General features: G+C 57.2%; 1 protein-coding gene across 1 annotated transcript in view; it reads right to left on the reverse strand.

Annotated features, from left to right (window-relative positions):
- Positions 1–15,280, reverse strand: part of CMIP (c-Maf inducing protein) — a 237,977-nt gene extending 222,697 nt beyond the window's left edge. The window contains exon 1 of the mRNA XM_029213509.1: positions 14,951–15,280. Coding sequence (XP_029069342.1) covers positions 14,951–15,247 — 297 coding nt within the window. The 5' untranslated portion in view covers positions 15,248–15,280. The remainder of the gene's footprint in view (positions 1–14,950) is intronic.
- Between the last annotated feature and the right edge of the window lie 193 nt (positions 15,281–15,473).

Here is a 15,473-nt window from a genome sequence, read left to right on the forward strand (position 1 = left end):
ACCAAGGTGTGGGCAGAACACAGGGAAAACACAAGAGGTGGTTTTCTCCTAGGGTGACCAAATGTCCTGATTTGCTGGGGACTGAGGGGTTTCCCGGGACACAGGACGTGAGTGTAAACACCTGGGCCAGTACCGGGAAAGCCAGGACTCGGTCACCTCACTCCTACCCTATGTGCTCCTACCCCAAGGTCTGAAGGGACAAGCGAAAGGAGCAGTTACTGAAGCCCGGAATTGGGGGTGGGGGGTGGGGGGATGGTGACAGGACAGAAGCCGTGACCAAAGGACGCTGCCTGCCCACAGCAACCCTGAAGGAAGAAGCCAAGGGCCTCCATCTCCCTGCAGGGTCCCCACTTACGAGCCAAGCCCACCTGGAGGCCGGAGGGCACAGAAGCCCGTGGATGAAGGCCACACAGCCAGGTCCTGGGCACAGGGAAGGGTGGTCAAGAACAGAGTGTTAATCCTGGGATGGCCAGGGGGCCAGACCCCACCTCTCAGAAGGCTCCCTAGGGGGCCTGGTGGGGACTCAGAGCTCCCAATCTTCGTCCAGCAGGGAGAGGACCCTCCTCCTGCTTTGGGATGGGAACACTGGATGGAACAACCAGATTCAAGCTCCGTGAAGCCACCCATCAATGGGCTTAGTTCTCGGCAGGGGTCCGAGGAAGAAGCCCCCTCCCCTGGCAGCAGGGTCGCAGTCAACGGTGGGAGCGAGGCTAAGACGACCCAGTGAGCTCCCTCAGAAGTAGACGGCCTTCCCGGGCTCTGTCTAAACGGGGCGCTCTGTCACCGCAGACGCAAGTGGGGGGATCAAAGGTGGAAAGCTGAGGGCGGGGGGGGGGGTAGGGGTACGATATATACACAGGTGCGCCTCATGGAAGGGCCGTGAGTGGGCTCCCTACTGGCAGGCTCGGACCGGACACCACCATTCAAGGCCCTGTGCGTGTGTCAGGGGCAATATCGTTGAGAAAATAAAAGCGACTTTCAATTCTGTTTTTAAATCATATTTTCCAAGATCAAAATCTTATTTCCCAAGCACTGCTGCTGAAAGCTGAGGCGAAAACCACCAATAATGTCTTAATCTTCCCAACTGCCAGTTTCTGTCTTGCCCAAGTCGGGGACACGGTGACTGGGGTTGAGTCCAGGACTGTGGTCCATTCCAGGTCCCGGTGCCCAAGGTCACAAGCACACCCTGGAGGTTCTCCCAACGGCTCCGAGGTCGCCAGGCAGGGCCGGGGTTTCCAGCAAAACGTGAGACCCTTTTCTGTCCCTGTGACGCCTGGGGCCTCTATACATCAAGCAACCGTATTCAGCCAGAAGCCTGTATTGCCATCGGGTACGGCTGGATGAGACACCTGCCTTCGAGAAGTTCACAGTCGAGCAGAGGCGGGAACGCAGTGGGCAGAGCAGCAGCCAGGACTGAGCTGGTGGTCGGTCATCATGAGGCGCATTGACTGAGCACTGGCTCCGAGCCTGACACCACTAAGCGCTTTCCACGTGTGCAGCATCTCCTTTATGATTCGGATAACCCTGGGAGGTGGCCACGATTATCCCCAGCTTACAGATGAGAAAACTGAGAGCTGGATCACACCACTACTTACATGGTCTAATATGAAGTGTCTGAATCCAAAAACTCTGGCCAGAGCTCGAAACCACTTTGCCCCCCACCACCCACTAGGGAAGGACTGACCTGGGAAGGCAGGGTCTTTGGCGCCTCTACCTCCACCTTGGGTTTCAAAGTGGGGGCAGAGTGTTTGCAGCCCCCCAATCCGCAGCACACACCCCTTCAAGCAAGGCCGCGGTGAATGCCGAGCAGGGCCTGCCCGACACGAGACTGCCCAGCCGGGCCGAGCAGGGGCTGAGATCCACCAGCACTCGGCTGTCCCGGCCCAGAGGCGCCCTGCTGACCACTGGGGCATTAGAAGAACCCCAGACCGCTGCCCTCTGCAACAGTCTCTGGCCTGAGACCCTCGCACCTTCACTGCACCTGCTGGCAGGGCCCACACATACTCCAGAAGCTTCCTCTTTGTATCTTTCCTGGTGGTATGGTTCACTTAGCTACAAAAAGCAGAGGGACCCAAAGCACAGCCTTGGGTGGGGCTTGACTCAGGCAAAGGAAGGCCTTTATCGAAGAGCCACGTAGCCAGGTCGCCCACGTAGCCAGGTCGCCCGCCACAGCCCACCCCCTTTCCTCGCTGCACCCATCCCCCCAAAAACACTCAAACAGGATTCGAGAAGCAGGTTTCAGAGTCATTTTCCTCACACCAAAACTTCCCAATGCTAATTTCCTCTCTTTCTTCTTTTTTAGTGGCATGAAGCAATTCCCCTTCCAACAACCCAGATCTCTGAAGTCCTGAGTCATCAGGACAGCAGGGGAGCCGACAGGAGGGATCAAAGGTGTGGGAAGCTCGCTAATGCCAGGGCCAGCAGGATTTCCTTCCAGGGTCCCTGCCGGCTCTCGGCCCGCGCCACGCAGACAGAGGGATCTGGGCTCCTGGAGCCCCACGCAGTTCTCAGTTCCCACCTCTGTGCCAGGTTCCAAAGAGGCAAGGTGACTGCAGACAGGAGCACAGGCTCCCAGCTCTCCCCCGGGCCAGCCTGCAGCCGGGGCTACTCATCAAAGGGGACCTCTCAGGGTAGGTGGGACATCAGCCAAGTCACCACAGGGGTTCTCAGCCGGCGATGTGCCCCCCAGGGGACCTGTGGCTACATCTGCAGGCATCTGGGGCTGTTACACCGTGGGGAGCGGAGTACTGGCATCCAGTGGGCCGAGGCCAGGGGTACTCAACATCCACAAAGCCCAGGACGGCCCCCACCGCCAAGTAAGATCTGGGGCCCAAGATCAACAGGGCCAAAGGGGACACACTTTGAGATCATGTATGAAAATGGCTTAGCACTTATGAATAAGACCTCGCCCTACTCGCTGTGCGCACGATCATGTGTGTCACACGTACTCGTCCAGGAAGAAAGCAGAGATGGCTCTACCCCAAAGTGTGCATCTGGGTGCTTTCTGGGTGGTGGGATTATGGGAGAATCTTTTCCTTCTTTATTTGTTAAGATCATCATCATCCCTGGGTGATTATTTTTGTTTTATTTTTTTTACAAGTACGGAGGCGAATAGCTGGTAGAGAAGACAGACGGGCAAAGAGGCAATCACCACCCAGCTGGAGCTCGCAGGGAGCAAGCCCTTACTCCAACTGGGGGTCAGGGTAGGCTCCGGGGGCCAGCAGCACTCCCCACGGCGGAGGGGAGAGGGGCCGAGCCAGAGCCCCGAGGGGTGGGGGGAGCCCAGCCACGCTCTGAGACGGGCTCCAGACCCCATGCTCGCCTGCACCAAGCCATCACAGCCGGCTCTCAGGGACAGGCCATCTCAGGCGAGGAACAGGCTCCGAGAGGTTGAGTTCACGACCCCAACACCAAGCAGGGGCAGGTGAGAAGCAAACCTCCACCACGGATCTCCCAGAGATGCGTCTGCAGGAAGACGGCCGAACCACCCAGGGTGAGACACTCGACTCTGTCCCCACCCTCCCGCCTTCTGCACGGCCCCCCTGCTCGGCAGGGAGCCAGCCCTGGCCACCCTGGGTCTTCCTGAGCCTCTGCTCCTGAGCCGGGCTCACAGCCACATGCAGTTATTCTCTGGAGCCAGATGGCCTGGGTGCAAATCCCAGCTCCACCACTACTAGCTGGGTAAGTAGTGACCTCATCTCTCTGGGCCCCAGTTTGATCATCTGTAAAACAGGAACCATGACAGCAATACCTCACAGGTGCATCGGGAGGTTTAAACAAGCTCATCTACGTATGACCCAGCAGTTTCACTCCTGGGTACGTATCCGGAAAAAAAGAAAACACTAATTCGAAAAGATACACGCACCCCAATGCTCACAGCAGCATTATTTACAATAGCCAAGATATGGAAGCAACCTAAATGTCCATCAACAGACAAATGGATAAAGAAGATGTGGTATACATATACAATGGAATACTACTCAGCCATAAAAAAGAATGGGGCTTCCCTGGTGGCGCAGTGGTTGAGAGTCCGCCTGCCGATGCAGGGGACACGGGTTCGTGCCCCGGTCCGGGAAGATCCCACATGCTACGGAGCAGCTGGGCCCGTGAGCCATGGCCGCTGAGCCTGCACGTCCGGAGCCTGTGCTCCGCAACGGGAGAAGCCACAACAGTGAGAGGCCCGCGTAAGGCAAAAAAAAAATAAAATAAAATAAAAAAAGAATGAAATTCTGGCATTTGCAGGAATGTGAATGGACATAGATCAGAGAAATATAAATACTGTAGATGTACGTCACTTTCGTGTGGAATCTGAAAAATAACACGAATGTATAGAGCAAAACAGAAATAGACTCACAGACACAGAAAACAAACAAGTGGTTACCAGTGGGGGGTGGGCAAGACAGCAGTATGGGATTAAGAGATACAAACTATAGATAAGCAACAAGGACATGTTGTACAGCCCAGGGAATTATAGGCATTATTTTGTCATAACTTTTAAGGGAGTGTAAACTGTAAAAATACTGGATCACTATGCTGTGTACCTGACGCTAATATAATATTGTTACGTCAACTATACTGCAATAAAAGAAAAGTGCTCATCCACGTGTAGGCTCAGAACAGAAGACTCTGTGCGAGCACTAGCTGTAGTTCTCACAGCTTTGCTGGTGACTGTTCCTCGCTGCCCAGGGCCCCGTGCTCGAAGCCACCAAGGAGGCGCCGTGCTCTGTGCAGGAGGCCTCTGGCTCTGGAGCCAGGTTGTCTGGGTTGCAGTGATGTAACCTGAACCTCACAGGGCCTTAGTTTCCCCAAGTGTAAACAGGAACCTCGGGGGCTGGGTTAAATGCACAGATACACCCAAGAGGCTCCGCGGGGGCTGGAGGAAATGATAGCTACTGCCCCGCAGTCACCTCCACCCCGTCCTGGTCTGTGTGACCCCGCAGGCTGACCCTGCTTGGACCCCCAAGCCCAGTAGCCACCAGACTGCTGGGACGGGTCAAACTCTTTCACCTTCCCACCGTCAAGGCAGGCGTCGGCCACAGGTGAAACGCGACCCAACAGGAGCAACAGGCAGACGTCAGAGTCACTGCTCCTCTTTCCAGCGGGGCAGCCCAGCTCCCACTGCCCCATAGCCCCCAGGCCCGAAAGCCCACTAAGGGCACCGGCAGGGCACCACAGCTGCCCTGCCTCGGCCCGATGGTGCCACCTTCCCAAGCCCCACGGCTGGGCGGGGCCTTCCCACCTGGCCTCCAGGAAGGAAGCTTCCAGAAGGGGAGCCCTGGGAGCCAAAGCTCAGAGCGGAGGGCTCAGGCCCGGGGTCCGGAAAGCACCAGAGGCCTCTGGTGGCAGCGGCCTCACGGGCCCGGCAGTGGGCCAGGAACCGCGGGCCTGTGTCCACCCCGAGGTCAGCTCTGCAGGGCAACTCGAGGGCTCACTGCACGCACTGTCCTTCACTGGAGGTGAAAGAGACACGCAGGGTTCCAGGGACGCAGAGGGTGGAGGTCTGGACGTGGCTCTTCCCTCACCCCTTCCAACAGGAGGGGCCACCCAACGGAACCTGTGTGGCAGCTCATTCATTCCTTCCTTCACTCATTCATCCACTCATCTGGCCAAAGAGCGTCTGCTGAGAGACACAGCCTCAGGGTCCCCATCTGTAAAATGCAGGGAGCGACAGCAACTTGTTGGGCTGTTACAGAGGCCACCGGTGTGACCTCCCAGCCCAGCTCCTAGCAAACAAACTCTCGTGAGTGGCCACAAGACCACTGCTGCAGTGGTCACTACTGTGACTAACGCCTGGCCGGGTGGCTCACATCCCTGCACTCCTGAAGCTTCCATTCAGGGGCATCCCGGGCTCCCAGCTGGCGGCCCGCTCCCCGTCCGTCTGCGTCATGATCAGGGCCCTCCCGGCTCGCACGTGAATCCCACCCTGACCTCGAGGGCCCCTCTGGTAAGTGACCCTGCCTCCATCTTTCTCCCTACCTGCTCTCACGGTGCCAACCACTGCTGCGGGCCCTCTGCCCATTCCCAGCCCTGGCCCCCAGCCCCTTCTCTGCCAGTCCCCAGCCCTACCTCTGTCCGTCCAGATGCATCTCTCCTACGAAGTCCTTCCTGAAACCACCTGGCCCCTCCAAACAGCAGGACAAGGCACAGATCTCTCTGAGGATGTGTGCTGCTACAGTGTATCCTAGTCTGAAGTGTCCCCCAATTTAACTGTGAGCCTTTGGGGAACAAAGGGTCGTCTGACTTTGTAAGCGTAGTACCAGGGAACACTCACCTTGTCAGCCCGGTGCCTGGAGATACTCCACAAGTGCAGTACCTGGGAAACTCCCTTTGCACACACAGCATCTGGTACTCAATTCACAAACTTGGTACCTGGCGCTTACCCTTTACAAATACTTGGCATTCACTTTCCAACACCAGTTCCCTGAACTTACTTGACAAATTCACAAAGGGATGTCTGCCAAACATCGGCAAGCACTAAACTGATAAGCCACTGATTCCCCACTAAGACGTTTCTGCAAGAGGCTGAAATCATTTTACGTATATCCAACAGATGCACATATATTCACGGACACACACACTCAGGCGTGGCGGCAGACCTGCCTTTGCCTCTCAACTCCACTTCTTCCCAGTTCTCCTTGTCTGAGTCTCCGTTGCAACATCTATAAAATGGGAAAAGTAACAGCTGCCCCGTAGGGCTGTCTGGAAAATTAAAGGAGCACAGTACCTGGCACTCAGCAGGGGGACAGTAAGTGTCGCTGTAATCACGAGCGCATTGCTCCATCCCTTGCAACAGGTTCACGAAGATGTTTTACTCCCCACCAGAGAGCAGACTGCAAACTTTCCTGACCTGCCACCAAGCTCAAACCCAGGAGCCAGAGGAGACCACGCCGTCTGAATTTCCTTTCCAGGGAAGCAGCTCTGCTCCTGGTACCCTGGAGACCTCCAGACCACTGCAGGGTCCCAACGGTCCTGGGGTGGGTGTCGCCATCATTCCATGGCCTCCTGTCTCCTGGACACAGCTAACCCCGTTCCCTAGCCTCCCCTGCACTCGGGGGTAGCCACGTGACTGAGCTGTGGCCGATGGAGCGGCCAGACCCACAGACCGAACCTCCACCTGGTACTCACGCCTTCTCCCCAGCCCCGACTCCACGAGGCCCTGAAGGGGCAGAAACCTCCCCCGGACCGGGACACGAGGCACATGTAAACCGTGCTGCGTGAAGCCCCCCAGGTTTGGGGGCTGGCTGTTGCAGCACTGAGCCCACCCTGACTGTGGCCCGGCCCCACCACCGGCTGGGCCTCACACAAGCACGCGCGGCGATGCACATTCATTCACCTGGGCAGGACGGTGAGCCAAACGAGGCGGCAGTCTGGGCTTTCCCAGGCTGTGTGCCCCTATCTGCAGCTTCTCTGGGCCTCGAGGAGCTTGAGACTGGCCCGGGACACCAGGAAACGTTCCCGTGCTCTCTCCGCTCTCCTGAGGACCCCGGCCCCAGGGAAGCCTCCGGTGCCCCACCCCGTGCAGTCCTGCCCACCCACCAGGGTGCTGGAGAATCCAGCTCTTCTGCTTCCCTCCAAAGTGAGTTTACTCAGCCTCATATGCTTATACACTCTCCCGATCTGATACCAGCTGGAAAGCAGAACCCATGACAAAGGAAGGCAGTGAAGGTGCCAGGGGTGCGGGGAGTCCTGGGTGTGAAGCCCAGCCCGGCTGCTGGGCAACGCGCCGGCGCTCAGCGCTTCCCCCCCTCAGCGCTTCCCCATGGGAAAAAAGCCTGAGGCGAATTCAGTGATTAGGGTGTTCTAGGTCCTAGAACCATCGTAACACAGTATGGACAAAGGGAGCTGGTTTTGGTAATTTAAGAGTCTCTTAAAGCACTGCTATTCTTCGCTATGGGAGGGAGCGGGTTAAATAAAACACACACACCCCAGAAGTGCTAGAAACTAAGGAAGCTCCATGGGGGCAGGGAGCTGTCTATATGCCCAGCACCTAGCATATTCTGGGTGCCCATTAATATTCTTTAATAGATGATGACAGCTCCTGGAAGGCAGGGGTGATGACAACTGTAGAGCATTTACTAAGATCTGGGCACTCCCCTGGGTGATCTCTAAGTCTGGTCCAGCCTCAGGGCCTTTGCACCTCTCTGCCAAGAATGCTCCCCCACTAGATACCATCTCCTTCCCTGCACACCATGTGCAGAGTAGCAAGGCTCCTGGTCCCCAAGCCCCACACACCCCACCCACCACTGCTTTGTTTTCTCCGGGGCCAGACAGATTTTATAATTACTTACTCAGTGGTTTATTGTCTGTCACCTACCCCAGTCCAGGAGGGCAGGGACTGGTTTTCCTCAAAGTGCCTACAAACAGTGATATTTATCTGCTGAATGAACTGCCAGGCCTCACTCCACCTAATCGTGACATCATGCCGAAAGGAAGTCCCCAGAATGTGAATTCCACAGATAAGGAGGGAGGTTAGGTGACCTGCCCAAGGTCACCCGCCAGCTAGGACGCTGCAAGGGCAGGACTCAAGCTTGCCTGTCTGACCCCTCTGCTGCGACTGGCTGTTCTCCTCCATCCACCTTCCTGACACCCCAGACACCGGTATGTGGCAGGTGTCAAGAAATGGCTACTGGACATTCGGTTTCAGCACAACGATCAACTTCACCACCAAAACTATGTTCTCTGTGGCCCCTTCGCCTCAACAGACACGAACACCTCCCCCACACACACGCACGCACGCACACGCACGCCCACACATGGACGCGCACACACACACGCGCGCACGCGCACACGCACACACAAACGCCTCATCACCCTTTGTAGGGCTCTGCTGGTATCAGCTGAGCTTCCTTTCAACCTCACACGGCCTCCCTCGGTGGCCCGTTGAAGGCACTGGGTGCCTTGTCACCAGAGCCAGGAGCAGGGAAGAGACACTGTCACTTCCTCCTTTTCTCTACCATGGGGCCAGGCGGCCTGGCTTCCATCCTGGGGAAGCAGGAAGCCTGGGGACAAAAACGATGCTCTCAGGTGGAGCAGGAAACAGCTCTCCTGGCCATGCAGACCCTTGTCCTTGGGGCAGAGGTCTGCGGGACTGGCCGGAGCCCCCGACCAGGTCCTGGTGGGGCTGGGGGGCCAAACCCTCAGGAGGCTCCCTAGCCAGTGACAGTGAGCCAGACCCAAGCATGACTCCAGACCGCAGTGACCCCAGGGAGCACTGCCCTTCCCCCCTCTGAGGGAGGGTCAGCTCACCCTTGCAAAGCACTGGGGGGACTAAATATTTTAACACCACCAAAGAAGGAGGCAAAAAACATTCAAATTATCAAAACACAAACAACTCCACTCAATCAAAGTGGAAAGTGTCTTGTTGGAAACTGCAAAAGCCTGGGGCTAACCTAAATGTCCAGTGATAGGGGATGGTCTACCTATATTATTATGGTGCCCCTCTATGGTGGAACACCATGCAGCAGGGAAGAGCAGCTGTGCGCAGGCACAGATCTAGAATGACTGCCAAAACACACCGTCCAATGAACAATAACGGCACAGAACTGTGTGTAAATGCCCGGGATGCTCAGCAAGGATGCAGGGCTGGCCTGCGAGGAGGGGAACTAGGGGCCACGGGCCCGTGGAATAAGACAGAAGCTTCATTTTCCCTTATATGCCTTGTTGTACCATCTGAATTTATTTGATGTGCACGTTACTGTTTCAATTCTCCAAAAAAAAAGAGTTCTGTATTTTTTTAAAGGAAACTAGACTGTGCCCCCTGAGAAATTTTTCTTAAACTGCTTTCAACAATTTCATTGCTCTCACACATACCAGATCCACTAAATACCCCTAACTTTCCCAAATGCACCGCTCATCTCAGGAGACTTTCCTCTAGAGACTGCCCGTTTTTAAGTAGCAATAATCCCTTGCATTTGGGCAGAATTTCCTGAAGCACTCTCAGGGTAATTAGGAAAACACAAAGTGGAATACAGGCCCCTTGTCATACCCCTACTGTGTGCTGGCCGTCCTGCTAGGTGCTAGTCTGAGTGATCCCCAATCCTTTCAGCAACCCTGTAAATGAGGTAGGATTATCCCACCCCCTTGGAGGAAAAGCAAGCCCCGGCAAGGGAAAGCAAAGCAACGTTCCAAAAGTCACAGAGCCAGGAAGTTGTAACCTCAGAATCCAGAGCCCGGTGCAAGTGGCAGCAAACCCCGTTGTGTTGCCCCACGGTGGAGATGCCGTGAACCATTTGGCTGCCTTGCTTAATCTCACTTAATCCTTTAATCAAAGGCATAACTTGACCATCTCAGATGTTCATTCCACCAAAACACCAAGGGGATACCATCCATGTGGGCCAAGCTGAGGCCGGCAGTGAGGCACCCTCGGAGAGCTTCGGTTTTTTAGGATGACACGGCCACCAGGCTCCCCCTAAGCCTCACCGGACGTGGTGCCCCAGAAATGCCCTCTCCCACTGCCAGGTGAGTCAGCGGGCTCCCCGGTTGGCACAGAGGAGCGGGCAACACTATACGCAGCCACCTGTGGGCCACGGAGCCCCAGCCAGCTCGGCAGCAAAGCCCAGCCATGAGCAGCAAGTGAGACACCTTCAACCTGGACTGGTACAACTTCGCCAGCGGCTAGAAAAGGCATCTCGGATTGCGCCAGGAGAATGGCAGCATCAAAACTACTCCCTCCTTAAAATGCACTTCTTTATTGCAGCCTGGGGAAGGCAGACCACGTGTGCTGTTTACAGGGAATTCAGATTTTTTTCCTCTGCTTCTGTCTCAGCCCCTCCCCTCCACCACCTCCAATCAGACAAGTAACCTGGGCAACAAATTTGATATACTCCAAAATCTTATGACAAATGGCACTGAAAGAAAAAAAAAATTCTTTGTGTTTATTTATGCCACAAAAAAAAATCCCATAAATCAAAAGCGGGGAGGACGGGCACAAGGAGGAGGTGTAGGTGACAAAGCGGAGAAACGAACACGCGTGTACGTGTGCACACAGGCGAGTTCCCACGGGACCTCTGACTACTCGGGAGGACACAGATTTTACTTCCCAAGGGGAAACCACCATCGGGATGAATGCAGCACTCTGACACCCAGTAGGCGCTTCGTAAGCCTAAGTCCAAGTTCAGAAGGTTGCCGCCCCCAAGAAAACACCAGACTAAAGAAACCGACGAGAACTGAGGTGACTCCTCTTTTCCTTTCCACAACAGAAAGCCCAGAGACGTTTCAATTGAAGCAGCAGAGTGGTGAAAACTGAAAAAACAAGTCAAGGCTACTGTGCTTGTGCTCTGACCCCCGTTTGACCGATTGGACCCTCCCCATTCTGAGATGCCACCTGCTACATGTTAGAAAAAACAAGGTAAAATAAAAGGTAAGCAGCTGATTCGTACTGCTTTGGTGCAGAGGAGACAAAGCACACAGACAAAGCCCTCCTCCAGAGGACAAACGTGCCTAGCAGGTGATCAAATGCAGCCCAGACACGAGAGCGGCAAAATGGATTCTGGACCCACGGACCCGAACCTTCTTGGCTACAGCCGACACCACGGTTGGCAACCACAAAAAGCCCAGGGAGGCCCGGGGACTGGGAAGTCTGGACGTGAAAGGGGAATGAGGAACAGCGGCGTCCAGGCCACAGCCTGGGCAGATGCACCCTTCCACCGGCAAGGTGCAGCCGTGTGTACCCCAGGGAGGGGCGGACACCTCCCAGTCCCCGCTCCCGGCAGCCGGGTCACTGGCGCCTTTGTGTTTCCTCCTTTGTTTATGAGTCTTCTGGATCCAAAGTCTCCAGCACAGAGTCCATCAGGCCCGGCGCTGTCACCAGCCATGTCAGGCACTGTTGACTCTGCAAGGATTTAATCAGTAACCGGCCCAGCAGATAGGCGCAGGGGCAAGCTCCAACCTGACCCCAGAGAAGGCAAAGTTTACAGCCAGGCCAGGGAGTGAGGCCGCTGGCCCCCCGGGGCCCCAGGCTGAGACCATCTCCCCGGCAAGGAATGGAGAGACGTCCGTCCACCTGGGGGGTGTACCCAGCTGGAGCGCCTGCCAGGTGGGACTGAGAGCCCCCGGAAGCCTCCACCCAGGCCTGATGCAGCTGTGGTCGTGGAAGCCTGGTCTGTAGCTCTGACTACCATCCAACCGACTGGATCAGTGCAGACAGACCCTGAAAACGGTGTGGGCAAAGGGTGTACTGGGTTTGTTTATGGGTTTGAATCTAGATCAATCACTCTGAGTCTTGCGCCTGAAGCCCACACAATTAACCAGATAATTACCAGATGGTTCTGAGGTGAGCTGTGTAGAGGGCTTAACAAAAGGATGACGTACACTTTATGGAAGGCTATGACCAATACAAAACACCCGATACACCCAGCAGCTCGAGGCTGGGCCACATGGGGCTTTCCGTTGTAGTGAACAGCACTCCAATTCACCTTTGTTTCGTTTGGGCTCACATTTCTCAATTGAGTGCTTGGGCCGCACTATTAAAATGCAGACAGATTACATAATGCCCAGGCCTCAGGGAAACCCCTCAGGGGCCTGCTTTGCTTCCCGCGGGGGTGCGGGGTGGGGGGCCTGGACACACCAACAACCAGGTGTCTCAGGACGGGACAAGGTCCCCAGTGGTGGTGCCATCCATCCACACCCCTGCCCTGGAGGCCACGGCCTCAGCAGCCCCCCTCCACGCTCACAGGCCCCGGCAGGGAGGGCCGTGCACCCCACCCGAGCCCACCAAGGCCACATGTAAGGACACTCCCTGTCCTGCCCGCGGGGCCCGCCAACGACAGGCGGAGAAAGGGGACAGCCCATTGGACACTCGCGCGTAGTTCCTCCCTCCTCGCTTCCCAACGCCACAGCAAGGCTCTGCTGAGACAAATCTTGTGCCACGGATGGCCCTCGGCCCCCAGTCCAGAAAATCACGGCTCCTCTCCAGAGAGGCCCAAGGAGACGAGGGTTGCCACCCACCACGGCGGGGGAAGGTGGTGCCGGGGCCCCTGGCTGCTTGAGAAGCCAGCGCAGGGCTTCAGGCTCCCTTCCTCCCCACTCTCTCTCTCAAACAGACACCTCTTGAGCAATCAGAGGTGAACTGGGGGAGGGGGAGGGGCACCTTGAGCCTCCAAAGCTGGCTTCCCCCAGCCGTGGGTAGCGCAGCACAGCTCCTGGCTTCTCCCGGGGGAGCACGGGAGCTCGGCCTGTCCTTCCCACGGAGGGTCACTGTGCCTCCCAGCCATCTTCTCCTCCCCAACTCCCCTTCACTTTAAGGGGTGACAGAAAGAAAAATAAAGCTCCCCCAGCCCCGGCCAGGGGAAAACTCTGAAGCCAGATTTGGAGGCTGCTGACCCCAGGCAGGGAACTACTGAGGACACCAGGTCCTCCCCGAATCTGAAACACTGCGCGCCGGCGAATTTTCTGAGGCTCTTCCTCCATCAAATGAAAAGCCAAATGCCGAGGCCTGTGGCTCGGGACAGGTTTGAGAACGTGCACGAGCCTGAGACTGGGACTGGACCGCTCCTCGGACGACCAGGGATCCTCCCCGAGAAAGCAGCCTTTGCAGATTGCACCAATGTGCCCACAGGAAAGAAAAAATAGGTGTTCTGAGTACGTCGGACGCAAAATTCAGAATAAAAGTCCTCGTGTGCTTCAGTGCCCTGGGGGGGCGGGGGGGGCGGGGGGGGGAGCTGTTTCAAGGAGTATGGTTTCTTCTGCTAACTTTTCCCCCTCCCCATTCCCTGGAGCATGTGTCACGGCCTGTGACACACTGCCAAGGGAACATGGATGCCGGGGAAATGTCTGCACATGCTACACGTTTGTGACATGCTATGTAAGCGACACCCTGTTTCCCGGCTGGGTTTTCTTGGCACAGGTGTGGGCAGGCGTTAGATTCAGCGCCCCCGCCCCGACCACTGTGCTTAGTGAACCGGATCACGGTTGCCCCAGAGGGGAGCGTGCATTCTGGGGAAGACGTGCCACCTCTCCATAGAGGACGGGACCCCCTCACAGCAAGGCTCGGGCCCAAGCAGAGCTGGTGCTTTAAACTGTCCTCCTTTCAAAACACAAAGCATCCTGTTCCGGCTCCTGCCCACCACCCTCCCCCGCTGCGACCCCACCGCAGCCCTCTCTCTCCACCTTGCAGATTTGATTTCAGAAACAGATCGATGACTTCTCTCCCTCTCGTGAGGGCGACCCAGTCCCAGCCATGTATTTTAAAACAGTAACAATAGCATAATAAAACCTCCAGCAACAAAACACACGTATACAATACTGCATAGGCTATACAAGACCAGAACCCCACAGGCCAGCTTCCGCACTAGAACTTGACCGCCCCCCCGTGGGGAGGAGATAGCCCAGGACCCCTGCCCCCTCTCCCTCCCCCTCCCCCTCCACTTCCACCCTCCCAGTGTGTCAGTGAAATTTTTTCAGAAAGGGAAGCACCCAGTTTTGCCTGCCAGCCCGGGCAGGAAAAAGACGGGTAGAGAGCAAAGAAAGGAACTGGCTTCTGGAAATTCTTTGGGTTTTGGGGTTTTGAGGTTGTTGGGGTTTTTTTGTTTGTTTGTTTTTTTTCTGGTTGTTTTGTTTTCCCATCCGCCGCAGATCCAGATGTGCTTTCCGAAAGGGAACCCCACCACCATCAGGGCCCAGCCTCGGGGGTCTATCCCAAGGTCCCATCCGTAATTAACACAAGCGCTGGGCCCGGAGGTACCCAAATGCTCAGTCCGGGGTGGGCCAGATCCTCTCCATAATTCTAAGGGTCTCCCCGAGCCCGCCGGCAGGGCAGAGCTTCGGATTCCACAATCCAGTACGGAGCCCAGGCCAGGAGGGGGGCGCCCGGTCCTTCCCGCCCCCCGGCGCCCTGCAGGCCCCGGGCTCCAGGTGCAGCGGCAGGCAGGGGGCAGCCGGTGGGAGGGGGCGCCTCCCGGGCCCCGAGGGGAGGCGCGGGGGTGCAGGCGCGCCGCCGCGCAGAGCGACTCACCGTGGCGGACGCCAGGCTGTTGTCGGCCAGCGTTAGGTGGTGCGGCTCCCAGCGCCTCAGGAATTTCGAGGTGAGGATCTTGCTGAGAAAGGTCCGCGGGTGCCGGATGACACAGACCTGGATGTCGCCCTCCTGCAGCAGTTTGTACCTCATCCCGTTGCACAGCAGAAGGGCCCGGCGGCAGGGCACGGCGCCCATCTTCGTGCCCTCGGGGACCGGCACGTCACCCCCCAGCAGCGGCTTGGTCTCCTCGATCTGCCGGGAATCGCCGCCGCCCGAGGTGCTGGTCAGATCCATGGCCGGCCGGCCGGGCCGGGGAGGGGGCCGGGGGCGGGGAGAGGGGCTGTCCCGGCTGCCCGGGCGGCGGGGCCCCCGGTCGGCGTCCCGCACCCCCCCACCCCCCAGGAAGGTGGGGGGGTGTGGGGCTGGGGGCGCCCCGCAAGGGAGGGGCCCGGGCGGGCGGGCGGGCGGGCGGCCGGCGCTCGGTCCTTCCTGCGGGGCTCCGGCTTCCTCCTAGCTCGTC

This window comes from Monodon monoceros, unplaced genomic scaffold (assembly GCF_005190385.1).
Source record: "Monodon monoceros isolate NGI ecotype Baffin Bay Population unplaced genomic scaffold, NGI_Narwhal_1 Super_Scaffold_10, whole genome shotgun sequence".
In the NCBI taxonomy this organism is placed as follows: domain Eukaryota; kingdom Metazoa; phylum Chordata; class Mammalia; order Artiodactyla; family Monodontidae; genus Monodon; species Monodon monoceros.